Here is a 27,331-nt window from a genome sequence, read left to right on the forward strand (position 1 = left end):
GCATCTGCATCCACATTTACAAAAGCAGTAATATTCCCCAGGGACCCAAACTTCTACAAATGGAAACTGGTTTTCAAAAATTTTAGATGGATAAGGATCTTAAGTATTTGGTTGTTCATAATCTCAGTTGCTTCGCCAAGCCACAAATGCAATGTAAGGATCAGATTCAATCCACTATGAATCTACCTACAATAAGCATTGTAGATAAGAACTGTTGTTCTATAAAATGTTTAGAGCTGGTAAGATGGAAAAGACACAGTAAAGCTTGACTAAAAAATTCTTCCTAGCTTTTACAAATGTAAAGATGGTTTGCATTTAACTTGAAACTCAGTATAATTAAAATAAATATATTATTTAAGATAGCATACATTTTAAGGGACAAAGATAGTATCAAATCAGTAATACAAAAATATTCTCCCCACTCCCATGATGAAGATGACATTATACAGGACAGCAAGTAATGGCTGTGTGAATTACTGAACAGCAGAGTAAGGTACTGGTACCATTAGCACTCTGCAGGCATTTCAGGGCTTTTGTTATTRTTATTTTTTTAAGAAAAAAAAGCATTAGCTATTACATCATTACTGAAAGCAGTTATTTCATGGCTGACGTATGAACTGTGTTATCTTCCAATTGTTGCTCAGGTAGAAAGTAGAGTTGCTCATAGATTGGCATGAATAGACTTAAGTGGCAGTACTGGCAAAATCTCATTATTTGTCGCAGCTTCATGAAATTTCAGTGAGCGTGTTTTAATTACGGTTCTTTTCCTGCATAGTTTTTGACAACTCATCCCGAAAAATTGTGTTTACCCAGTGGTTTTCAAACTTCTAATGTCAAGGCTGGAATACATTGAGGATAGAGTGTCCAGGCTGCTCCTCACTGTGTGGTAGACCAGTGAGAGATGAAAAATTGTGACATCTGTGAAATAAAATCAAGTGAAAAAGAAAAAAAGAGATGTTCAAGATTTGGAAATATGGTTCAGGAAATAAAATGAAATAATGGAAAAGGGGGAAATTAGAGACAAAATGTAGACCAAAATGGACAATAAGCAAAGTTACAAACACGGGAAATTTAGAATACATTATTGATTTTATTGTAAGTTTGCATGAAATCAATTTTTGACATGAATATTTAATAGCCATGGTAAGACCAGCAATCCTGTTAGAACAAGCATGCAAACAACATAACTAGGGCTGGTATGGTCAGTATTTTTTCAGGTATGGTCAGTTTTCTGTGCATGTCTAAATGTACGTAGATTCAGCACAATACTTAAATACACTTCTACTAGCGGGCACTTGTCTTACAGGTAGGCATGCTTTAAATTGATATCCTACCTCATTTGTTATCAGACAGGTGCCTCCAGGCTCTGATGCTCTTTCTTGGAAAACCTAGCAAATATATGACAAACAAAAGTTTGAGCTGCAAAGAATTTTTTAAGCCTATTGTTTACCACTCATTCTCATATCCGTTCAATGTTACCAGTTTTAAGAAGATAGATATTTCCCTTTCCTGAAAAGCCAGACAATTGTCTGCATTTTATAATGTTAATAGCTTCTTTGCTTACCCATTAAAATGATCACTGCTATGACTTTGTGTGTCTAATAAATTTAACTCCAATATCTGTTTCTTCTTCTAGTTCAGATCTAACACCAGGAAGAGTTATCCAAACTTTGATTTTGAATCTTCCTTCAGAGGACTAGTGTTTGAAGGCTTCTTAACATGCAGAATGTGCCTTTACTATACTAACCCTCTCTAATGGAAGAGCTGCTATAATCCAGAATTTCCTATTATCTTTTCTGTAGACATCACTAGTTGTAAGAGCTATGAGACTTGATGTACGTTCTTGCCCAAATTCCCTATTCTATTTGTACATACACATACCGGCCACCTCATACTTGCTCTGCACCTGTGCAGTTCTTCAGGGCAGACCTGGTCCCACAGACCTCCTGGCCTGGCCTGGAGAAGGAGGGCACAAGGAATGCAGCCAAAATCCTTCACGCTTCTGTGATCTTGTGTGGCAACATGCCAGCATGATCTGGCCCTGAACAAGAGTCTTAGGACCAGGGCTGAGCTCAGTGGAGGAATAAGATTTGGAGAGCATCAAGCTTCACGCTCGTATTCCAAAATCAAAATTTCAACATTCATCTGTGGGAAGAAATAATTTTAATCTTAATTTTGCAAATAAAATTTTGAAAGCAGAACCTCAGCATAAATCAGAGGATGGTTATCTGTCTGAAGTGCAAACATGGCATGAAAAAAAAAAAAAAAAAAAAAAAAAAAAAAAAAAAAAAAAAAAAAAAAAAAAAAAAAAAAAAAAAAAAAAAGTCTGAATAAAGTGACCATGCCCCCCCAAAAATAATAAAATAAAAATAATTTTAATGCCAATGTTGTATGGCAGAAGAAAGACTCCTACGCTCCAGCTTGCCTAAGAAAAACACACCTCAAGTACATTGTAGCATATTTTTTTGGAACAAAAAGACATATGAAATGGATGAGTGCTCAGTTGCAGGGATGAACAAGGCTCCCAGCTAAAGTAAATAAGGGAAGGACAAATTTTCCTTTTCAGAGTATTTGCAATACACCTTAGAACTAATCTTGTTTTACTCATTGTGCATTTACACAAATTGAAATACTTCAAGGTACCTCTGGGACAAGCTTCTTTCAAGAGGCTGATTGGCAGTGAGTCCTAATTATAGAACTGAAAATAGAAATGGAGTGGATTGCAGCCCTGAGTTCCCATAATTAACTGTAAAGCATATACTGGATAAATTAGAGGTCCCTCATTGTGCCACTTAGATTATTTTTTGTTGCTCTTACCCAGTTAAAATGCCTGACTTTCTGATTGTACTGCAGAGGTGAGAAGCATGCCTGTCATTAACATGTCTGCCTGAGAAACCAAAGACTCGTTCTCACACTTTCTTCTCAGGCAGGAGCTGTGAAAGAAGATTCTGGCATGGCGTAGGCAAAGCTTGTGTTTTAACCACAGGAAACCTACACCATAAGGTCCATCAGTCAAGCTCCGCCTGAGACACTGAGCTTAGACACTAAAAAGTTAYAGTAACTTCAACTTTTCAAACTTTTCCAAGTTTGAAAAAGTACTAAAAGTACCAGTTGTCCTAAAAAGTGCTCTCTTCTGAAGTAAAAATAAACAAATAACAAGTGTGTGTGTGTGTWTTCGGAGTTAATGTCTGAACTGGTTTTCTTTCTTCCCTATGCTCTTGAAGGATTGCAGGAATTTCAGAGCCCCATCTCACTAATCTTTAAGGTGATCTGAATTCAGGCTCCTGAAAAACTGTAGACTTTGCCTCTGCAATGCCCTGCTCGGGCCTTTCCTTTGATTTTCTATCATCCCTTGTCTGTTCCAGAATCCCTTTTTCCATAGTCTAAATTTGAGTCTCATTTCTTCTCCCCTCTTTTTGTTGAATGTAGCCTGCTGTTTAGTTGYCAAGCAGTGAAGAATAACTTCACAATAAATTATTTCTTGTGTTCTTGTTTTGCTAGATAGACATATATTTTCTTTCCATTATAAATGTCTAAACTCATATGATCCTCTATCATACGAGCAGTATTTTTGATTTAGTTCTAAGATTTTTACAATGACAGTGTTTGACCATCAGTAGTTGCACAAACTGATAATGTGGTTCTAAGTTTCCTATTTGCATTTTGCACACCACTGCAGCTTTCTGGATTGTTGATATGACATACCTAGCTAATAAGATTTCGTGCTATATTCGTCAATGTTTTTACTTTTAGAAAGAAAGAAAAAGAATTCAATATCAATACTTTTTTCCAGCATATCTAAACAAAGTAATGCCAGTTCTGAACCATGCATCTAGCATTTCATTTGTATATGTATTTATGTGTACAGCATTAAACTCTTGTGTTTACTTCATAACTCAACTTTCAACACTCTACTCAGAATTTCACCTTATCACTTTCTTTGTGACATTTTCTCATATTTCTGTGAAATCAGGAATACTTCTGTTATATTTTCATTCCAATATGTTTTCTCCATACATAATATTTGTGTATGTATTTGTCTTTTATAGGAAGGTAGCTCCATTAGTGGCATCAGTTTAATATTTTTCAGAGGTCACTTATTTTTTACTGACATTTGCTTAACTGGAAACAGGATGTCCAGCTCTAGGCCACTCAGTCTTCCTGTACACCACTTTCTTAAAAGTACACTATATGTTATTCGTAAGAAAATGACAGAAATATGAAATTTCAGGCACTCCTGTAGGAGCTTGTTCTATTGTATCAACTTTGAATAACATATATTTACTGATATTTTCCAGTACTGGACTAGGTACACCATTCCTTAAGGAGAGCATAATCTGTGTATTTCCTAGKTTATATTTTACTTACACATTTAATACATGTGAACCAGTTATAAGAGTTGTTCCCCAGTGTGTGATCTGAGTCTTACCTGTCAGTGACTTTGCTGTATTTAGATATCATAAAATCAAATAAATTGGACATTACCATGTAAATGATAAKGGCTTTATTCACAGCACTGGATAGAACTGTCTGCTGAACCGTTTCTTGAATCAGTAATGACATACTGTACTATATAGGTATACTTTCTCTTTTACTTAGAGTTTTATAGTTGCCTGCAGGCTTTGTCATTTGACTTAAGTTCTTAGAAATGTAGTATATTTATCAAAAGGACAGGTAGTGCTTTGATCTGTATTTTATTCCACATTTTATATAGTCTTTTCAGCTGTCTTTTCCAACCATTCACCTCAGTGAATTTTGCAAACTTAAGTCTGAAATCTGTCTTGTTTCTTTACACTCCCATGGGCTTGTGGTTTGGTAATGTAGTCCATTATTGTTCTGCCCCAAGGTTAAAATGGGGTCCTAATTATAGGCTGATCTATTTATATCTGGCAACTTACCACTCCTTTTTTATTCTAAGTTTAAATCTGGATTCTATGGTGACATTTTGTTCAGGTCTGAGTGTCTTCAGCTCTGTCTGAACAAGAGGTTCTCTAGGACTTTAAGAATTATATACAACACAAGTCATTTGTAAGGGCTTCAGAAGTTTTCTCTTCATACATGACTGATGCTTCTTAACAGTTTTATTACTTAACATATTTTTTGTACAGTCTAATAACTGTATCTGTGGCAGAAGACAGGTACTGTCCCCCACCCCAGCGGACCACAAATAACTGACAGTGTACAGCGCTGATCAGAAAGAGCTAGATGATACTGGTTGCAACTAGTGTGGCCAGAAACRGGCAAGAGTTCAGCAAAAAGGGTACATTTTGCTCAACAGGGCATGAGGTCAGCAAAAAGGTACATCTTCACACCACGTATTGTATGACTATGAGTCAAACTGCATGCCTATAAATAGTGCTGCAGCCTAGAGTCCCCTGAGCACTCCCGCACAGCAGTGGGCTGCGTGGCGGTGAACGTCCCCTTGACCTGGGACACCTCGGGGACTTAGGAGAACCTCTGACAATGAACTGTTGCAGTGGTAAGAAGTGTATATTCGGGCAATGACAAATGTGCRGTAAAATTTGCTTGCTATGACTACGCTGTATCGCCATCTTCAATAAACTTACTTGTAATAAACTCAGAGTTAATATACCCCCCACAACAATGTTATCACCTAAGTATCAATTATGAAGTAAATATCTAGAATATGAAAATATCTAGAAATATGAAAAACACAACTACTGTCTACATTTCTTTCCAGGGGCTCCATTGAGCCTTCAAAGTTCCTGCTTATTCTTTTCAAAAATCTGCTGCTCCTCTGTAATGCTTTCCTTTTTTATGCTCCTTTTTAAAGTTTTCCTATGCCAGCTCTTACCATATGGTRTTCATAGGTGGTGATATTTTAAGGCAGAGCTAAGTATTCAAAAAAAAACAAGAAGAATTTACCCCTTAACAATGAGCTATGAGTAAGAAGCTTGAGGGAAAGAAAAGGTTTCATTTCTTGCTGTCAGTGTTCTCACCATCAAACTTTMATAGCTCAAGATCACATTTGTTCTCTGAAAGGATTTTCAATTCTCAAAAAAAGGAAACTTTTGAAAAAACTTTCCCCCCTATGAAAAGTTCAGAGAGACCTTCACATTCCTGGTAAACTCCTGAAAGACTAAAACAGCTCTAGCTAAGAAAGATCTCTGTAATATTTTGGTGTGTTTTTATGTCCCATCTTTCTGGCATGTACCAAAAAGTCATCTATGTAGYGTGGCTAGAAAGTGAGGTTACTGCCATCCTGAAGAGAATAACCTGTCTCTCAAGAGCTACATAGAAAGATATCACAAAATGGGTAAGGTTGGAAGGGACCTCTGGAGATCATCTAGTCCAACCTCCCTGCTCAAGCAGAGTCATGTAAAGCATTTGAAATACATCCTCAAGATAACTCCCTTGTCCTGCACAAAAGCTTCCTGTCTGACATACTTTCATTTAAATAATATATTAGACATTCCGTTTACTCTTAAAGTTGTTTGATCTGTCATAGTGGCAGCAGTCTGTACCTCAGGATAGTGTTCACAAGAAGTGTTTTGACCAGGATTGGATATGAATAGATTTGGTTTTAATTACCAAGAAAATCTCCAGTAGTCTTTGACAACATTTTGTTCTCCATGTTGTCTTGAGTAACAAAGGAGCAGACCCTAAGCAGGTGTGATGCTAAAAATCTCTTTATTCAGGCAGACAGCAACAGGATACAGCACTATAACTAGATATGAGATAATAGAGAAAATAATTCCAGCAAATCACTGTTCTTTCAATAGTCTGAACTGAAAAAAGCTGTATTGTTAGAAGACTTGTCTCCAGTATTTTTCTAGCATGAAATCAGAAATAGGATGAGAAATGAATGAGATTATCTCGGTCTGAAATATTGCACTTATTAAGCAAACATGAAGAAGCCTTTATAGTGATGCAGTTGAAGTAGTGCATTTCCAAGATGTTCTTTATAATAAAAGAGCATAAATATTTTTTCTAAGGAGAAAAAATACCTGATATATAAATTTTCTCTTTTATGTAGTTTCTAACGGAAATAAAGGGAGAAATTCAGTGAAGTGCTTTAAGGCTTACTGATTAAACATTTTGCACAAATATTCATTAACATAACTGCCCAAACCTTTTGTGACCTTTGCTTCCTGCAGCCACCTTCTATATAATAACAATATCTCAAACTAAATATGTTCAAGGTTACTTATGGCCTGGGCCCAGAACACATAAAACTTTACCTGAAGGTCAGAACAAAATACAGTGATTACCATTTTGTTTCTTTGGCACAATACTGCAACTTTCTAAGGAGAAATTAATCCTTGGAAAATTAGAACTTTCTGGGAAACTGGCTTGATATTCTCACAGAAATAAAGAACAAACCACAAGTATATGAATATATATTCTATGAATATGTGGCAACAGTTATACTCAAACAAAACAAAAACAGACAWTTATCCAAGCAAAACATTGAATTGCATATACTGCTTCTTAAGAAGTATATAAAAAAATAGAAGTGATAGACTTTAATTATATTGCTTAGTGATTCATTGGAAAATGCTGAGGCTTTCTGATAATGAAGGAAGATCGAACTACAGAATCTTTTACTTTTCTATATTAGATACGATTCTTCAGAAATCAATTCAGGATAAAAATTCATTGAATAAAAAATCACTCCCCAAAGCTATACTCCTTTGCATCATTACATAAAATGACAACTAAATACTCAATACAATATAATTACCTTAAAATCTGAATTCCTAAAAATTTCAGAGCAATTCCACTAATTTAAAATAGAATCTAATCCATATTTCTGGCAAACATATACACTCACAGCTAGYCCACATAGGTATTTGTAAAACTGATAGGATTTCAGTATCCTGAGAAGAAAAAAAAGTATAGAGTAAAACTTTATGGCATTCATTTTAATTTAAACCATTAGAATTCAACTGATTAAAAAAAAAAATCCAGTAAGGATTTAAATTGAGGTAACTGAGACAGGAGTTTGCCCTGATGTTTAAGCAACCTTGGTCAACTTGTAAGGGATGTTCATTGAAACATATTGAGCTGTGTTTCAAATCATTTAACTTGTTCTGGTGTCAACTGGGAACTGATCATAAATCCTTCATGGTCATTCAAATGTTTCTGGGCAAATGAGACTGTTGTAAATGTATTCAGGATATGTTTTATTAATTTATTAAAAGCTATGGACAGTGGAACTGTCTGATACAGATACAGTTGGTGGAAGTACTTGCCAAGAAAGTAGATGACTTTATCTAATTTAGCCATATTCTAAGGGCTGCAACAGAAAGACCTTTCAATTCTATATTGACATTCACTTTTCTTTGTTTAAACATAGCATGGACGTTCATTCAAAACCTAGTCAACCGGCATAAACAATTTGCTACCAACTTGGCAGCTTTTTTGTGTGCTCWGGTAAACAATTGTCTTTTGTTAGCCTTTCCTCTCTTAGTTCACTAATCCATGTCCTTGGCAGAAGTCTAGAAAGCTAAAACAAAAGCATTAGAGCAGATGATTAAATTCCTGTACAGCAGGAAGCAATGTTATAGTCCAAGCTGAACTCAGATCTGTAAGAAGTACTAAACTACCTGGAATTCATCCCTGTTCATTTTCCATCAAGAGTGAATAGGAGATACCAAACTTAATAATATCACTAACATTGAGCAGAACTTGCATCATTGGGTGTTCTCACTGGATTGGGTGAGGACACAAACTATGATTCTAAACCTTATGTATGTGAACTCTCTGCTAATTAATAAGGTCATGGGCTTATGTACTACTAAGGTGAAGCTAGATACAGTGGTACTAACAAGCCCACACAGTCACATTTGTGCCTTATTTATGAGTACTGTCCTAAGACTGATGTTGGGTCAAATTTCTTCTATTTTGACCTTCTGGAGGATTAAAAGTATAAGCTTGGTTTTGTGGACGGACATTGAGAGTGGACTGCCAGGGAACTGGGCACTGCAGTGAACCAAAAGGCTAGCAAAGCACAGGTGCAGTTGACTGTTGGCATGTGTTCTTTCACAGCTCCACATCAAACATTTTTCAGAGTATATTGAACTTTTGAATCTTGTGGTATATATTTCCTCCAAAAGGCAACAGATTCAGAAACCTAAATTCCAGTTAACAGGTTTGATATATACAATAAGAGTGTATTATCTGTTTAGCAAGTAAACGAGCATGTACTTCAAAATAGATCTTTTTGCACTTCTATTCTGCGGCCTGCTTTCCCCTAAAAGAAAAGGAAAAATGCTTTTTTCTTTTTTCTTTTTCTTTTTTTTTGGGGGGGGGAATATTCTCTAAAAAGAGTTTTAATGCTTGCTCTTCTATTATTTATTACTTACTACTCAATCCTAGAAATGGGTAATGAATGCTTGAGTTGCTTGTCTGATGTGAAAAGGTATCAGCCTGAAAACTACACAGATTAATTAGTTTTTCTTTCTGTCAAAGAAGAAGGATTATTGAAARCACTTTAGAATATTATGTCCTTTCTTCTATATGAATAGATATTTTGTAATGCCTCAAAATATCTGTTCAAACTTAGTATATCCTCGGTATGGGGTTGCCCATAATTCACAATGGCATTTTGCTAGCCTCTGATTCATTTTTAGGTAACAAACAACAAACAGAATACACTTCTTTATTAAGCCTATCTGATGTTGCATTAATGATAGCTATGAAAAACAGAGTTTTTAGGGAAAGTAAGCTCTGTAAGTTATAGTAGGCTTAACAGAACTTTCTGATCAACTTTTCTTGTAGCACAAATCATGGGTTGCAGCTAATACTTCTTTGTCAAGATAAATAGTTTGGGGAAAAATCAACAATCCAAATGCAGGAAATAGTGGTATTAATAATATAGAAAAACTAGATACAACAACTGTACTCGAGTCTATTACTGAATTAGACGTATTGTTTTGAGCCTCCATGGCTCAAAACTATGTGGAGTGAGAGATCATCGTACTGATTTTTTTTTTGTTTTGTTTTGTTTTGTTTCTGGGAAGGAACTGATTGTTAATTATAAGTCTCAGAGAGTAAGAAGGTCACTGATTTAATTCTGCTGAAAGTAGCTTAATTGGGAGAATTGAAGGGGAAGCACACAGTGCCTCCACACTGTAGTTACTTCAGCAACATACATCAGCAGCTGCACTATCCAGACTGCCCAAGTCCTGCTACTCCTACGGTGACAGGAAATGGCCCAGCAGCAGCATGGAGAGCAGATCTGTCAGAGCTCATGTATGTCATGTGAGGTGTTAGCTCCTCCTGTCAGCAGTTAGGTTCTGGCCTCCAGGAAGGATCTCACAAGCTGGAACCCCTGGAAACCAACCAGTTGCTGTTAGGGTGGAAGACAGTGTAAATGTTTGTGCTCAGAGGAGCCCTGCTGGACAAATCGGTGATGCAGGAGGGGATGGAATAAAACTCATATCCCAGTTACAAAAAACTATTTAATACATCTTCCAAGCAGGAATATAACCTACTAGACATAACGCTTGTGGCAGCCCTGCGTTTGGTCTTGCATGTCAYTAGATCCAGCTCCTTGGCATATGCATCATTACTGCATTTGTACATTAATACAATGCAGTGTTGTACAGTGCTGAGTAAAAAGCCAAACAAATTGTAAGGAAAGAAGACAGCATGATGAAAGGGTCTGAACGCCTATGAAAGATGGAAAGGAGTTACAYGAAGTAGTGACTCTGGTTTAACACATCAATCCTAAGTATTGCAATAGGGCTACTTTCTTCTTTAATATCTTATTTACTAGTATGATTGGTAATTGCTTATCACAGGATGCAAACCCTAAATGCATGATGGGTTGCAAAAAGACCAGGAAACAAATGGTTTTGTTGTTCTTCGTTAGCAACCTTTGACCCTACGACAACCTTTGTCCTTTCATATGTGTTTCTGCAGTTAGATAGCCATCTGTTGTAGTTTTGCTTGGTTTTACATTAGTGTAGGAAATGATTTGGGAAGAACTGAGTGAACAAAAATAACTTCTTTCATTTGCTTTTTGTTTCTAAATATTGCTTCTTTGTCTATGGGGGAAAAATAACCTTGGAGGAAATGCACCTTGTTTAAACATTTAATTGTTTAAATCCATATCTGATGAACAGAATGTGTTTTTACACTGCATCTGGTTTATTAAACTGTTCAACAGTATTGCTGCTGTCTTTGCTGTGTCACTGCCGCAAGGAAATAATTTTGGAAGAATCATTTGAAGCAGAGTCACAATTTTTTCTTCCTCTTTTAAATTTAGAGGTTTTTTCCTCCTACTCCGAATAAGAGAAATCAATATTGTATTAATTCTGGTTTCCTTTTTTCTACATACCTTTTGTATATAGAGCATTGGCTCGAGCATGGAGGCTACTGTGCAGAAGGGTAGGGCAGCACCAGGCCATGTTTACTGGCAAGGCTAGGTGATGGCAATCTTTCCCTAGAAAGGTGGCAAGAGCTGAGCAACCCTCAGTCATCATGGATGGCCTCGTGCACAATACTATGACTGTTTGTACAATAACTGGAAGGTATCTCAAAGGTTGAGATTGGAAATTATGGCTAGCACCTTCTGTCACAGTTATGAAAATATTTCCTGTATTAAGAAAATACATGGTTGTAGATAAACAGGATGCTTCACGAAGGCTTGTTTTGCACAGGAGTGATTAGGGTGTTGTCTTCAAAATCCAGCAACTCTCTTCAGAAAGACAACTGCTAAGTGAAAGAGTGGTTGACCTATATAAACGGTAGTGCTGCAATAAATGCAGGAGTGGCCTGCATGTGCTTGGGAGCAAGCACTGCARATCGTAAAATCATAGAATTGGTAAGGTTGGAAGGGACCTCTGGAGATCTTACTTTATAAGCTTGCTTAGTTTATAAGGTGTTTCCAGACTCGTGAAGTGGTGTCACAAGCATCAGATATCATGCCTTTATCTCGATACTCATTCGCATTTAAGCTTCCTCCCTTCTAGCAGATTCTTTGCTAAGACAGACTGCCCTGTTAAGTAAGCCTTTAGCATCTTTTTCTTTCTTCGCAGCAACAAGGAGGAATTAAAAGCCAAACAGTAGTAAGTTCCAGGCCAGAAAAGGTTATTAAAATTTAAACATTTTCATATATTTTTTTTGCTTTCCTATTCATCAGAATCAGAAATGAATCAGACTCATAAAATTTGAAATTAAGTTATTTCTGGTTTTGTTATATTCAATGAACTGAAGAATCCACTATCCATTCAGCTGTATTTGCCTGTGGTTTTCTTAACAGATCTGAGCTTACTGCCTCCCCCAACCCATTATCCCTAACTCCTCATATACTTTTTCTGCAGGAATACTAGTCAGAAATGTCTTCACACTAATCTCCAAATTCCCTAATTCCTATTCATCCACAAGGCATCATTCAGCTCCTGATGACACAGTAAACTTCTCCCAGCCTACTTCACTGAGATCCCTGCAGTCTTGCTCTTATCCATTTCATTCTGGGATTCATACTGGCCGTCTGTGCCACTTGTGAAATTCAAGATATTTTGGAACATGGACTCTCAAGCATATAGCAATCTAATTCAGTCATGTTTAGGTGTAGAAGCAGCCCAAGATGTCATGCCATATTAAATTTCTCATCTCTTGTGCTACCAAAGAAAAGTAGGAAGATTGTGACAAACCATTAATCAGGTTGCAACATATCTTTCCTTTATAGCTGATCAGAAATTTAAACGTTCAAAATTTTGAATTGCTTTTATGATGCTCACAGGAAAATGTGTGTTATGCTGGACAGCATCACTTTAATTTGGGTCACCTGTATCTGGAAAAATATTTGTGATATACAAATTGCCATTGTTGTGATTCAGCCTAATAAGGACTAGTTAGATCACAGAGTTATTATTTAACTGAGGCACCTGTTCAACCATTCTTAGAAGAGGGTCAAATTGGGAAGCCTGCAAAATACTTTTAAAAGCTCCTTGGGAAAACAGTCTAGGTATAGATTTAAAATATAGAGAATTATAAGTGTTAACCATAAAGTATGTGTATGTAGTTGAAAGCAGTGCTGTGCATATTTCATGGAGCCAGCTAAAGATACATGGTGGAAAAGGCACTAGAGAGAAGAGAAATAGTGATTCAAAAAACCGAGGGTAACTTTTGAAAACGTTGACATGAGCTTTCAAAAAGTTAAGCACTACAGCTTTAGTTTATCTTTGTGCAATAACTGAATTGTAGCCATCAGTAATCAAACAGGCATCATCTATTATACACTAGTTAGTATCATGCAAATGGTAGATGCTAGAATTTTCAGAAATTATCAGAAGCTAATCAGCTCTGCTTTGGTATACTGGTGTTCTAGTACCTGTTGCTTCACTGTAATATAGAATAGTCTTGTTAGCAATTACATTATGAATCTGCAGTTATTTTTTCTAGCATAACTTGGTCTTTTCAAATGGAACAAAATTTCAGACTATTAAAAAATAAAAAAAGGAAAAGAAGAAAAATAAAGAAAAAAGAGCTGAGCTCCTGTTTTGCTATTTCAGACCAAAATACAGAAAAATACTTTCAAAGCAGGTGTGTTTATTAGGCAAGCTTCTGGCAAGACTATTTTGTATATGTCTTTGTATTCTTGATTTCATTACCTGGCTTCAGCCTACTAAGAGTAAGGAGTGCCAGAGTGTCCTTGGAATGAACTCCTGAATCAATGAGAGTTTTGTCATAGCAGCTACAGAAACTTCTAATGAGCTGGTTAAAATGCTACTAGTTTTATTACATGTCTTCCTTTTCTCTCAGTCACCACCTGAATATTTCAGCAGAGCCCAGTRTAACCAGACTTTCCAGCTTGACCAGGACAACCCTAAAATATCCCAGTATCCACAAGACATTTCATTGCTATTTTTCTCAGTCTTATATGCAGAAAACAAGATATTCCTGATCTTACCTTAAGCTTTGCCTAAGAATCCATTCATTTACAATATGACAGCAGGAGACAAGGGCTCTGCCCTGAAGTTGTGATGCATATGCTTTATTACAAAACCAAATGAATGAAGTATGTCCCCCATTACATTAAATATAGGATGACAATGGATTGGGTAACCTGACATAGGGCCTGCACAGATGACACAATATTTACTCTGGTTTTGGTGTTCTGGTTTCTAAGTCTTTACATATACTAGAAAAATATTTAAAACATTTCACTGACAATAATGGCTGTACAAAATGCAGCATAAGCACAGATTTTCTTTTTAGCTGCCTGAAACAGTGCCTGAGTTTTCTTATTGCAGGTTTGAACTGTTAATCTGCCATTCTCTGTGCTGACAGATGTTAGCAGACATGTTCATGAGTAAAATTTGATTATACCTTCTGAAGAAACATGTCTTCCAACTCTACTAAATTTCAAAACAGATAATTATCAGCTTATGCACAATCTCCCCTCCAATCTGAATAGGTATAATTAGTAACAAAAAAAAAAAGTCTGATATCAACGATGAGTTAAGTTTTAGTAAGATCACAGCAATCTATCACAAAGACTGAGAAGAAGGACTAAGATAACAACTGTTTGACAGAATGATATCAGTCATTAGTTAGACTTCTGTGAAATTACTTGCAGTATAGTTCTTAAACAAACACTTCCTTGACTTAATACTTCTCAAGGTCTGTTCTGAGGTAGGACTAAATCCTATGCCCACACCTGCAGATACTGAAAAAGGGATTGAATGCCATCTTGTGGATATCACAAGAACATCGAAATGTATTCTGAAAAGATGTAGTCATTAAAAAAAAAAGAACACAAATGAAGACCTACTTAATACAAATAGTAAGTAGATGTATAATTCATTATGAGCAGGGAGAAACATATTCTGACCAACATAAACGCATCTGCTTCATGTTTTCATTGTTGTTCTTTAGCTGAAATAAACTAAAAATTCCACAGACTGTGGATCTCATTGTCTGTCCTTAGGCAACTAAGTAACAACCTCAGGATTTGGACTTCATGTCCAAGATAATTCTGTTACCAAGTATCACTCACTAGAAAACACTTTTTTAAACATTGCTTTGCATAGGTTGTCAGACCCTAGAATAGAATGTATAAAGCAATAGCATATTTGGAGTTTTTTCCCCATTTTTTCCTTCTTTTATACATATTACTACCATGATATTCTGTTCAACTGCAGTTACATAAATAATGATTCTGGAACTCAGTCAAAGTTATGCAAAATGAAGTAATAAATTAAAGCGATGTTACCATAAAAAGCATGGTGGGGAACTCAGATAAAAAAGAAAAAGGAAGGGGGTAAATTTGGAGTAGAAATCATACTTTCTAAAGTTTTTTGGCCTTATCCTATAAAATAATTTCTACTCACAGCTCCCATGCAGTCAGTGTTTTGTAGTATGCCATATCAATCAGTGTTTCAACACAGCTCCCATAATTAAAATGAGTTAGGGTTCACAGCAACCTGGATTGCAGTTTGATCTGAGCACAAGTCATAGGTACATAGACTGCKTTTCCCCATTAAAAAAATGACTAATAAAAGTAGAACCTAACTCCTGAAACGTTTTTGTAACTAGTTATATCGAATTGGTAAAACTAGCAACTCAGTTCAACGGAAGAAAAAATTGGAAATGATTTGAAATGCAGTTCAAGGACTTTGGTGGCATTTCAATATATTTATTTATATAAAAATAGTCTTACATGCACTGTAGTCCTGAATAAGACGTTCCCCCCCAAAAAAAATTCATTGGTATATAGTTTTGGCTGTCCGATATGTACTGAAGATTGAATATGTACATATATCATACTTAATACTGCTATTTTTAATGGCACCCTTGCAAACTCTTATTTATTTGAGCAGGATCAGGTCCATGAAAAAGATTGCTAGTAAGCTGTGTAAGAGATTTAAAAACACTGTTACAACTTGAAAAGCAACTGGAAACAGGAAATGAGAGAGGGAAATGCAGAGCAGCCCTTCATTTTCCTTTTTGAAGCCCTGCATTTTTCTGAAGGAAATCCCTGTACAGCCAGGATCAATAACATAAAAGGAGACTTTAAGTGTGGCTGAGGATTAAAAACAACTTTTAATAAGTTTTCTGTATGGGTGCAGTGTGCAAGGGGTAACCTGTCACATTGAAAAAGTTTAAAAATGGAAAGCAATGTGTGGCAACTGACACTCAAGTCACCTTGATTAGTTGTTGCTGAGGGTAACGTTTTTGTTGCATGRAACTACTGGAATGGTCGGAACTTGTCACTGCCTGAGCACAAGGTCTAATGGAGTGTATGACTGGGAATCAAGGACCTTGCTGTAAGCTTAACAACTAAGATTTATTGTGCACACTATTACCTGAATCATTTTGGAAGATTCTGTTGCTCGAGCTACCAAACCAAATCACCCATTCCAGCGTGCAGATCTGGTTACCACGAGCGAGCCGTACTCTTGCAAGCGCCTCGTTTTGTGCAGCAAGCCACCCTGGGCGCCGGGTTGCGCACTCTACTGTAGATAGACTGCATCTGCTTCGACTACCGCAGCCTGCTGGTTCACCGGCAGCTCGCAACGCGAAGGAGCGGAAAAAAACCATAGCGGAGTATTTCAAAGAGCCCGTTTTTCTCTCGGCGCTGAACCCCAGCGGGGGATAGTGGGAACTTCCGCGGCCTTTGCCCGCAGGGAGGGACGTCGCCACACGCGCCGGCCGGGCCAACGGCCGCCCGCCAACGGCCGCCCGCCTCAGCCGGGTCCAGGCGCCGCGKCTGGCAGCCGCTGCAGACCCGGCGCAGGGGCGGGAGCGAGGCCTCAGCCCCTGAGAGCCCAGGTATCAAGCGGCGGCGACACGGGCCGCCCTCTTTCCCCGCGGAGCCGGCGCGGCCGCGCACAACACGCGGCACCGCCCGACCGCGGCCCCGCCAATGGCCACTGTCGTTGCTATGGGGCGTGACTGCGCGTGCGCGTAGGACCCTCCCCGCCTCCCGGGGGGGGAGGGAGCCCGGGCGAGCTCATTCTTGAGGGGAGGCAGGGGCCTGCCCGAGCGTTCTATGAACCGGGAGGCAGAGCGCGCTGCGTGTTGCCTCCCCCCTCCGCCTTCGCCTGTTGGTGGTGCCCGGGGCGAGGCGGAAGTGAGCGTTGCGCGGCGGCCGGGAAGCAGCTTTGCGGCGCCGTTGCGCCTGGCTGGGCCGCGCGCCCGGAGCTCCTCGCGCTCGGCCGCCGCGCGCGCGCCCCCGTCAACGGTCGCCGTCGCTCCCCGGCCGCCATGAGGCACCTGCCCTACTTCTGCCGCGGCGAGGTGGTGAAGGGCTTCGGCAGAGGGTCCAAGGAGCTGGGCATCCCCACGGGTGAGCGGCTCCGGAGGGCCTGGGTGCGAGCGTGCCTGCGCCGGGCCCCGACCCGCCTGGCGCGACCCCGCGTCGCGTCTGGTTGGGCTGTGGGAGCCTGTTGTGCAGAGGCCACCGGGAGGGAGCCCTCCTCAGGGGCGCGGCGGCCGCGCTGCGCAGCGGGCGGCGGCGCCCGGCTCTCCTGTTGGGTAACAAGAGCGGGAGTTCGGTTGCGGGTGGGAAACTAACGCCTGCTCGGTGGAACCGAGTGAACTGCCTCGTAGGTTCTGGAGATGGCCGGCTGCCTTGCACAATTATGCTAATGGCATGACTTGCTCTTTCTATGAATAGTCTTAACTTTTTCAGGATTAGACGCTTCCCCCCCCCCCTTTTTTTCTGACAGCTTTTTTTGTTTAATGCTTATAGTTTTATTTCCTCTTTTGTGATATTTTTTCACCAGTCTATTTAATGTTTTCTTTCTCTATTTTTGTTAGTTGAATCGTTTGTCTGATGATGATCACGATGATATGTGGGATGCTGGAAGGTGATCACCCCCACTGTGTTGTAATATGGAAGCTTGGAAATAGTCATTCTCGTAAACTTGTYATGCCTTGGCTGAGGACAAGAAAGGCATTAGCAATTGCTGCTCAGAATGAGATGCAAAGGCAATAATGCGGACGCTAAAAGGCAGAGTAGTTGGAGCTGCGTAAAAAGTATATTTTCCCATTGCCCTTCTCTATTTCCCTTGTCTAAATAAAGACAAAAGTATAATTCAAATGAAATTCAGCCTGTTTTAAAGTGACACTGCAGCCAGCAGGCATGTTGCACCATTTCTAGTAGAAAAGAAAATCTCCTAAGACAAATATTAAGATATTGGATTTAAAACTATCTATTAATACAAATTTAGTGATATCAGGGAGGTGTGAGAGAGAATTACTTGTGATCTATGATAAAGATTAAACTATTATTTCTGTCAAATCAGCTAGAAAAATTACATGAGTAGATCTGTGCATGTTAGAAGCTAAAGTAGGATAGTTGTTCTGGGACAAGCTTAGGTTCATTCCCCTCAGGCAGAACAGGATGTACTTTACTTAAAATATATAGTTTTCTTATAAACAAAAAAAAACCACAGGAATTCCCAAATATAGATAACTCTGAAAGGCAACATGTGTAAACATTCATGACAATCATAACTTATTTGTGCATAATTTAATAAATAATTATTTTACTAATACTTAAATAGTTTTAAGATGATTTTCTGTAAGCAGAATAAACTTGATTCTCCCTTCTTTGACCATATTAGAGCTGTAGAAAATATTGTAATAGTGAAATGCGTCCAGACTGAATATTTTACCTGAGTTTATTAATTTTAACTGTTACAGATCACATTCTGTGATGCTCTTTTATAGTTTACAGTTTACCAAATGGCACATTGTATCATTATGATCATCATCAGTGTTCTGTTTTTAAGTAGCATATAGGCATATCTTGGCTTTTAAGTGTTTAAAAATTCTGTGATGCCTTTGACTTACAAATGTACACTTTCTAAAATTTTTACAGCTAACTTTTCTGAGCAAGTAGTCGAAAGCTTTCCATCTGATATCTCTACTGGTATATACTATGGATGGGCCTGTGTTGGAAATGGAGATGTGCATAAAATGGTTTTGAGCATAGGATGGAATCCTTTCTTTAAGAATGTTAAGAAATCAGTGGTAAGAATTTTGCTTTGTGTGGTTTGATTGTACTATATAAGCCAAATGCCTACTTTGAGTAAGGTGAGCAGAGTTTGATCCCTAAATGAAATCTAGAAATCCAATTTGCTATTAGGAATGTACTTTGTATCCATCTCATATGTTTGTATTCTGAGAATGGTCTCAGTAGCCAGAGAACATGCAGCCATGGATAAGTAAAATGTATTTGCTTTATCTTCCATCATTAAATAAATTCACCTCAAATAAAAAAAAAAATAATAACTTTATTTCTGAAATGCTTATGATGCTTATATCCATGAAGCTTATGTTTATGTAGTTATATGGAATTTACTGGTTATGAACTTGAACRTACTAACCTTTCATACTCCACAATCTGTCATCTACATTTAAAATGGGAGATATTGGGGCGTCTTAATTTGTAATGCTTTTTCATTAATTCTTCTCTGAAATGATGGAATGCATACATGTGATGCTGTGGTTTGATATATRGAATTAATATCTGAAAAGTAAACAACAAGTCAGAGGATTTAAAATCTTGAGCTGAGACAGCTGTATTTTTCTTGCTATCAGGTTCTGGTGCTTTTTCCCAGTCTTGCAGAATTGTGTGTTAATTGTTGATACTTAGAAACCCTTTTATTTGGGCATGAATTTCTGTCTCTACGATAGCTACTTTCACTCCTTTTAGAATTTTCTCATTCCATTCCAACATGTTCTAGTTATAAAAGCTCTCTTTAAACCAGCTGTTTCAATCAAAATCATTACAGTTATGTGGACTCACCAACTTAATGACTGAACAAATCTATGTTCTACTTGTAATTTGCTGCCCTGGAAATCATGCCTCTGAAATAAGTGGTGGTGAAGTTTCTTCTTGAGAATCACTTTTTTCCCCCCTGCCTATTAGAACACTCTTAAGTGAGTARTTTTTCTTAAACTGCATGCAAAATACAGTTCTCTCTGCTGCTGTCTGCTAACGTAAGCAATTTTCTCTCTTAACCTAAACAAAAGATCTAGCCTATTAGTCTTGCATGATACATGTTAAATTGTCTCATTTTTCTTGATACACATTGGGGAAGATTTGAATTGGGGATATTTGCTGAACCRTCCTTGGAACAAGGGAAATAACTCAAAATTGCTCATAATAAATGCAAYTTTATTTCTCTTCCTTTAGGAAACGCACATAATCCACACTTTCAAAGAGGATTTTTATGGAGAAATTCTTAGTATAGTCATTACAGGATATATTCGACCAGAAAAAAACTTTGATTCTTTAGGTCAGTATTGCAGATATCCATTAAACCAGTCTCTTATTTGTCTTATTCTCACATATTGGAAGTATTGTGTCATCTCTCTCTCTCTCTCTCTCTCTCTCTCTCTCTCTCTCTCTTTCCCCCTCTCTTCCTCAACAAAACCCCACATCTTTGGTACTTACTTACCTCAGCCTAAAAATTACTTCGGTGTAACAGTATGTGCTTGTTTGAATCTAAAAATTGTGTTGTTGCATCTGAGGAATATTTTTAAAAACATGAGCATATCATAAAAATATATATTTTTTTAAATACAACTCTTATATTTGAAATAATTTGTGATATTCTGTTTAATTTTATTTTTTGCTAAGATGTTGTTTGGAACAAGAAAAGGATAGCACTTACAGCCATGAAAATGTAACTCTGACATATTTAAAAAGAGAGCATTTTAATTTCTTTTTTTCGGAACTTACAGTAGTTTATTTTTTCCAAATTGTACTTTAGAAAGTGAACTTCTTAAGATATTAATGTCAATAGAAATAGTAAACTAAGACTTGGAAAATTGTCCATATAAATCAAACCTGACACTTTTTTTGGTGCAAAACGTAATTACAAATGTAATAATGCTGATGCTCATTTGTTTTGCAGAGARTTTTGCCTTTCAAGTTTTGTAGTAATTTTTATTGTGATTTTTGTGATAGTTTTCTAGTGTTCYGTGGTATGCTTTATATTCCCTTGCTGTGTGTGTTCAGAATTCAGGTTTTAAATACCCCTATTCTTATTTCTGTTTTATAGAGGCACTCATTTCAGCAATTCAGGAAGACATTGAAGAAGCAGAAAGACAACTGGATTTACCAGAACATCTTAAACTCAAAGAAGACAACTTCTTTCATATGCCAGAAGGCAAAATAGTAAACAGCCATTAAGCAAAGCTCTTCATTAATTTTTTTTTCTCATGAAGCTCTTTTCTTTGCACTGCTTTTGTAGGTACTAATTGTCACATACCTGTTTAGGTAATTGAGGTTGGAACTGAACACTGTAAAACCAAAGAAAGATGATTTAAGTTTATGTTAATTGATCATTAAACCAGTCATGCAAAAGGAGTAGAAGGCTGTTTTAGGTTCTTAGAGATGAAATTGTGAATCCTAAAGTTGTCAGTTGCATAGTGAACTTAGCACATACAGAACTTGACCAAAGTTAATTGTACCTCTTCTGCTCCCACGGTGTGGAAAGTTAAATACTTAAGTGAAGAATATCTGTTACTAACATACAAAATGTTACTCCAAACTCTTTTCTCAGTTTTATCATTCTTGCATCTGGATTATAGCTAGCAGCTTAGAAAATTTTGATACTGATTGAGTTAAAAATTTACCTGTGGTGCAGGAAGCCAAYATTTAGGTAACAGAAACAAGAATAATTGACTCTATTTCTTAGTTTTGATATACTATACAACCATTGTGGTGGAAGCTGGCATTTTAAGTGAAACTATTTATTGTGAGTTTATTTGAATTAGACCTAATCACTGTTACTCATTGACTGAGTTACTGGAATCAGAGATAGACGCTTCTGCCTAGTTGTTTGCATGTATGACAGTGTATGAGCTGCTGAGTTTACTTCTAAGGAAGTGTTTCCCTAAAATTTGGGAAATGAATGACAGGGTGAAAGTTGATGTACTGTTCAGGCCAAAGTAGTGCAGAACCAGTATAACAAGACTTATACCCTTTGGGTCCTAAGGAATAAAAAGTAACCAGAGGCAAACTTATATATAGCCTCATCTCAGAGAGATGAGGATAACCTATGGGTTGTTCACCATACTGGCGATAAAAGGACTGACTTCAAGGCTGAAGTTCGAATGTAAGGCAGAAAAGAATCCCCTCAACCCTCTGCACCAAGTGCAGGTAAGAGCCAAGGTTTAGGCTGACCAATTAAATTAGTATACAAGTGAAAGCTTTTTGCAGTTCTTGGAATAATCATTTATCAGCTCTGTGGTAGCTATTAAATAATAATTACAAGTAACTGCAATCTTTCTGATTCTGGAAGGTATGCATGGATAAATGAAGGGTGTGTTGTCAAAGTTGATAGGAATTAGGAAAATATCTCTGAAATGTCTACCTAATGTGTGATTCTGAATCTTCTTTTTTTTTCCCCTGCCCTCTTCCTCCTTAATTTGTCTGTCCCCTACTCAGTGAGGGGAAAGTGAGAAAGTGAGCTGCAGTGACTTTGTTGTGCTCATATTCTCTTAATGTGGGCTTGTGATGTGGAAGCATCTCTTTCTGAAACTCAGACTGTTCTGTGGATGTGTCTGAACTGCAGCTGTAGCTGAACTTTTGCATGCAGTTTGGGAATGCAGTCTCTGTAGTGCAACTTCATGTATTTCCTCCCATTCCCATCCCATTTTGACCTATAATTTGGTTTCAAGGTTTAAGAGAGTTGTGAGAAAGTAGCCTTCTGGTTCTTATCTGTGGCAGATGCTGTCAAGATGCCAAGCTTCTAGTTCAGCTTCATACTGCTTTAACTAAGCCAGTACCAGGTGGCTTTATTAGGGAAGAGACCTTGATTGGCTGTGTAGGACTTCAGCAGAAACTTGAGATCATTCAAACAAATTGCTCATGTATTCTATTGATGACAAGAATAACATGAATGCAGATCTTGAGCAGGGAGGGAGTGATTTCTACATAAGCACTGGTTAGAATGAACAGCATTTTGACCTCTGTACCTAAGGTTTATATATCTAACTCTCCAAAGTTGCTGACAGTTTTGTCCTAAGAGTTGCCTGAATGTTTTCAGCACAATTCTGCCTTCCTAGTAGGAGAATATTAAGAAAAAAAAATAACTTACTGCTGTTAAAAAAACTGTCTTAAAAAGTGATTTAGTGGACTTTATAATATGTTGGAAATTGTATTCTAAAAATCTGTACAATAATTGTCTTGTAAGAGTAAACAGTTGGTTTTTTTTCCATTTTAAAATGGAGGGATGAAGGACTTTTCCACTCAGTATGAAGAACTGAGGTATKTTTGAGTTTGTAACAATGTCAATCTTATATACATTTTACTTTTTTGGTAGGCCAAATAATAGAAGCAGTAATTGGCAAAATATGTTATCAAGAACATATTTGAAGTATAAAACTTTATTTATCATGGTATTATGACTAAACTCTGATAGCCTTCTTTAAAATTAATTTTTTGCTGGTGATTTCATGTGTCTGCTGTGGAAACCATGGTGCCTTAGGCTGGTTGTTTGAGTAGTGCTTTTCTGTAACTGCTGATGAATGCTACTATCCAGAACTGATTTCATTATTGAGCCACTGTGCCAAGCATAGAGAACGGTGGTGAACGGAAAACTTGAAAACCTATTAGTTTKCTAACAGCTCTCACCTGAAGTGTGAAGTATGGTTACAGTGAACTAATGAACAGCTCTTTGTATGTTTGTCTTCAAGTTAGAGAAAATGTAATTATGTTCATTTGGCTGAGTGTACCTATCCATGCATGTTATTTAAGATAAAATATTGAATATCAATTATTTAAACTCAGTACATAGTTCCTAGCGCAGTATAAACTTTATGAAGGTTTATATTTTTTTATTATTTACAAATAACTATTTATTTCAATTAATGTTGCTGCACTGTACCATTAATAAATGAAATSTAACTAAGAAAGTTAGAATTTTATTCATCATAAGTTTTTCTGATTGATTGTATATAATATGTGTTTGCATATTCCTTAGCATACTCTGAAAGATGTACTGTGGATTTCTTTCATTACTCTGCATAAATTTCTGTCAGRTTCAGGAAGGAAGATTTCTGTTCTTCATGTTATAAACTTAGTGCCACAGTATTTGAGGCACAGAGATGATAACTGTATGTATTTGCATACAGTTTACATGCAAGACACTACAAACAGACAAGTGAGGCATAAAGGGGTTTCATATCTTGCTTCACCTAAATTGGAGGACCACTGAAATGTTGAAGTCTGAAAAATATAAGTATTTCCATAGTTTCAAATTCTAAAAAAAAATAAAAAAAAAATACAGGTTTTTCTGAATTTAAATTGCTTGCCTCCTTTTCAAGTCTATTACTCTTACGAAATGAAGTTTGTTGACAACATGAGAATATCTGCATAAGAATTTTTTTTTCCAAAAAACTTGTAGTCAAAAACAGTCTTACTTGATAACTGTGGTACTGAACTACCTGTTGTCCTAATAGCCTGCAGAATATATGCTTAGGGGATGTTAAAACTAAGCATGCCTTTGTATACAGAAAAACTTACGGCTTAATCTGCACAGAAAAATCGTCTGGAATAGTTATTCACACTGGCTTCTTGTATGGCTAGTTACTTTCTGAATTGGTAGCCTTGCTAGGAACAGACATGGAACCTTTATTCAGTTGATACTCTTACTTTGGGGCGGGATCCCTCTGTATGTAATCTAACTTTCTCAAAAACTGTATGAAACACTAAAACTTGAAGCCTGCATAAATGCATTTACAGATATTTTGCAGTCTCATCTGACATTTTGTTGAAAGCAGTCCTGAGACAAAGGAGACRAAAATTCTTTCTTTTAAATAGATATAGGCATAAATTTAATAGCTGTGAGTAAATATAAYAATCTCAAAGCTGCAATAGGTGAATTCTGAAAGTTTGCTGAGGAAGAATTCTTAATGTTTTTCATATTTTAACACACAGCATCTCTTTCTGAAAATGCTATTTCTAGAGCAATCTGTAGAGATGGTATAAGGTGTCCTTTTAAATTTTTGTTCTGTCTTGGACTTATTAGTCTGTCTTAGCAATTCTTGGAAATAGTTTATTTTGTGAGAATCACCACTTTGTTTGTTACAGTCAAGCTTATTGCCAATGTTGCTGTTCAATAATTCCTATTTATACTTTCTTTCAAAGCTTTTTAAAACTTTTTGCTTCTTTGAGAAGTCAGATGGAAGAAGCTGCCTGCTTTCCTAATGTTCTCATTCAGTTGTTAAAGCATTCATTTAGTTCATGGTGAAGATTCCTCTGTTGCTGCTGAAGGGGAATCAAACCTGTATCTTAAAGCAAACTAATCTATCTGGCACAGGCCTCTTCAGAAAGGCAAAAGCTCCTCTTGTACTTTCACACTTGGCAACTCTCTATATGTAGCTTTCTGTATAATGCCATTGAAGTTGCATCAGGAAAGACCGTAAATTATTGCGGTGTTGTGGATATCGTAGGGATTGCTTTCTGTGTTAGGTGCACTGGATTTGCTGGTATAGTCTGATGTCCATCAGAGATTGTGGTTCTAACACCGCAGCATCCAGACTGGAGGCGTGGATTTAAAATTAAAAAATCCTCAATCCTTTATGTTGTTTAGAATTTTATTTAGTACTCAGCCCTATAATTTCCAAGCATCCAGATTTTATGTGAGTTTTCTGGGATTAAAATATCAAATTCTCTTCAGATTTATTTTGTAATAAGTGTGCTCTATCTAGAGCTATATTTTTTTTTCTTCATTTGTTTGTATTTTTCTGAAGGGAGTTGAGAAACACCCAATGAATAGAAYGCAATACTTCCTAGTGTATTGGTTAGAAAATTTGAATTATTAATTACTCCAGGGGAGAACTTGGATGGATTTATGGCCCATTTTGATTTTTAAGCAGCCTGAAGCTTTATAAACATGGCTACCAATGGCAGTTATGAATTATATAGCTTATGGGTAGTGATTTTTATTTTTTGGGATTTTTTGTTTCTTGCTGGTGGCGGGGGAGAGCTAACTGCTTTTTTTTTTTTTTTTTTTGATGTTATGTTTTGTTCTTAGGTTTCTTAGATGTGCATTTAGTTCTTTTTTTCCACAGTATTGTCAGTGAAAGTAGAAGGCAGGATTCAAGGTAATGATAAGATTATGTGACTTTTTGTTTCCTAAAGGTGAGACACCTAAGTGAGGAAATTAAGTGTATTTAGGCATACAGAACAAAGAAGAAAAATGGGTAATGAAGATGATATCAAGTGACATGAAAGAGGAGAAAGCACACAGCAGAATACTTGGATGAGGTTTTGGATGATGATATGCAGTAGAAAGGATAGAGTTACATGAGGGAAAAAAAACTGAACAAGAACTATTAAAATAATGGATGTTAGATAAATGTAGAACCTGAACTCTTCCTGAAAAAGAAAATATGCTTATTTATATGCTGAATAGCTAATATAAATGAAAGAATACTTCATTTTTACTGTGCAGTTAAGTGTGTAATTTAAATCTGCTAAATCATGATAAGAAAAAAAATTAGTGCATCTGTTTCCTTGGTTAAGGTCCGAAGAGTTCTTCCTTCTGTTTAAACCTTCAGAAAAGAGACAATGGGGGGAAGGGGAACCATAAAAAAACATTTCTAAGGGAAAAACTTTATCTTGTCATGTTCACTATTAATAAAAACTAGAGATTTTGTTTAAATCTGCCTGTAGACATGCGTTAAGCTACTCCCTTAATATTTCTAAACAGTAGGAAACAATAAATAGAAGTAAGAACACATGTATGTTGGAAGGACAGCAGAAGGTACATGTGTGTATGATATCTAGTATTAATTTTGGTTTTTAATATCTCTAATTTGGCTAGTTCATTGCAAGTGTGTGTTACCCAGCCAGAATCTTGTCATCTGCTGCTTGATTGTAAATGTGATAGATCATGTAATTATCTGTACATTCTTGAAAAGGTAATGTTACTATTAAAATATTTTGTATATTAAATAGATTCAGGACTGGAAATGAGTTTTTAAACCTTGACGTCTAATCTTTGGTATTGCCATGTATACATACTAATTACTGTCCCTTTAAAAAAAAAAAAAAAGGGAAAAAACTTTTGAACTTTTGAAAACAGAAGGAATAGAAAGATCTATTAAACCTTCTGAACTGTTAGAACATCTGTCTGTTCCTCATCAGGTTGCACATCTGGTTACTCTAAAATTCAGACTTGGAACTGCATATGTCCATATGAAGTTGTAGGGAAGGTTAAAAGTTCTGTAGGTAACATTGGTCTACCGGCTGAAAGAAAGATACCTTTCTGACCTTCCCCCATCCCCATGGGATTCAATTTGGTGGATGGGTTTGACATTCACAAATCCATGGGCCCAGATGGGATGCACCCACGGGTACTGAGGGAACTGGCAKATGTTGTTG

At 37.0% G+C, this 27,331-nt stretch overlaps 1 protein-coding gene and 1 long non-coding RNA gene across 2 annotated transcripts; one reads left to right on the plus strand and one right to left on the minus strand.

Annotated features, from left to right (window-relative positions):
- Nucleotides 1-331: 331 nt before the first annotated feature.
- On the minus strand, nt 332-16,791 carry LOC146601072 (uncharacterized). Its single transcript, XR_014896757.1, has 3 exons — nt 16,284-16,791; nt 1,335-1,388; nt 332-918 (listed from the first exon to the last, which is right to left on the minus strand). It is a non-coding gene; the product is annotated as an uncharacterized LOC146601072 (long non-coding RNA).
- Nucleotides 16,792-17,102: 311 nt separating this feature from the next.
- On the plus strand, nt 17,103-26,906 carry RFK (riboflavin kinase). The gene is made up of 4 exons (XM_085313592.1): nt 17,103-17,266; nt 18,806-18,957; nt 20,126-20,228; nt 20,997-26,906. The coding sequence occupies exons 1-4, from the start codon at nt 17,185-17,187 to the stop codon at nt 21,125-21,127; spliced, it is 468 nt and encodes a 155-aa protein (XP_085169718.1). The 5' UTR covers nt 17,103-17,184; the 3' UTR covers nt 21,128-26,906.
- The last annotated feature ends 425 nt before the right edge of the window (nt 26,907-27,331 follow it).

Source organism: Rhea americana, unplaced genomic scaffold (genome assembly GCF_003343005.1).
Source record: "Rhea americana isolate MKP2758 unplaced genomic scaffold, rheAme1 scaffold_11, whole genome shotgun sequence".
NCBI lineage: Eukaryota > Metazoa > Chordata > Aves > Rheiformes > Rheidae > Rhea > Rhea americana.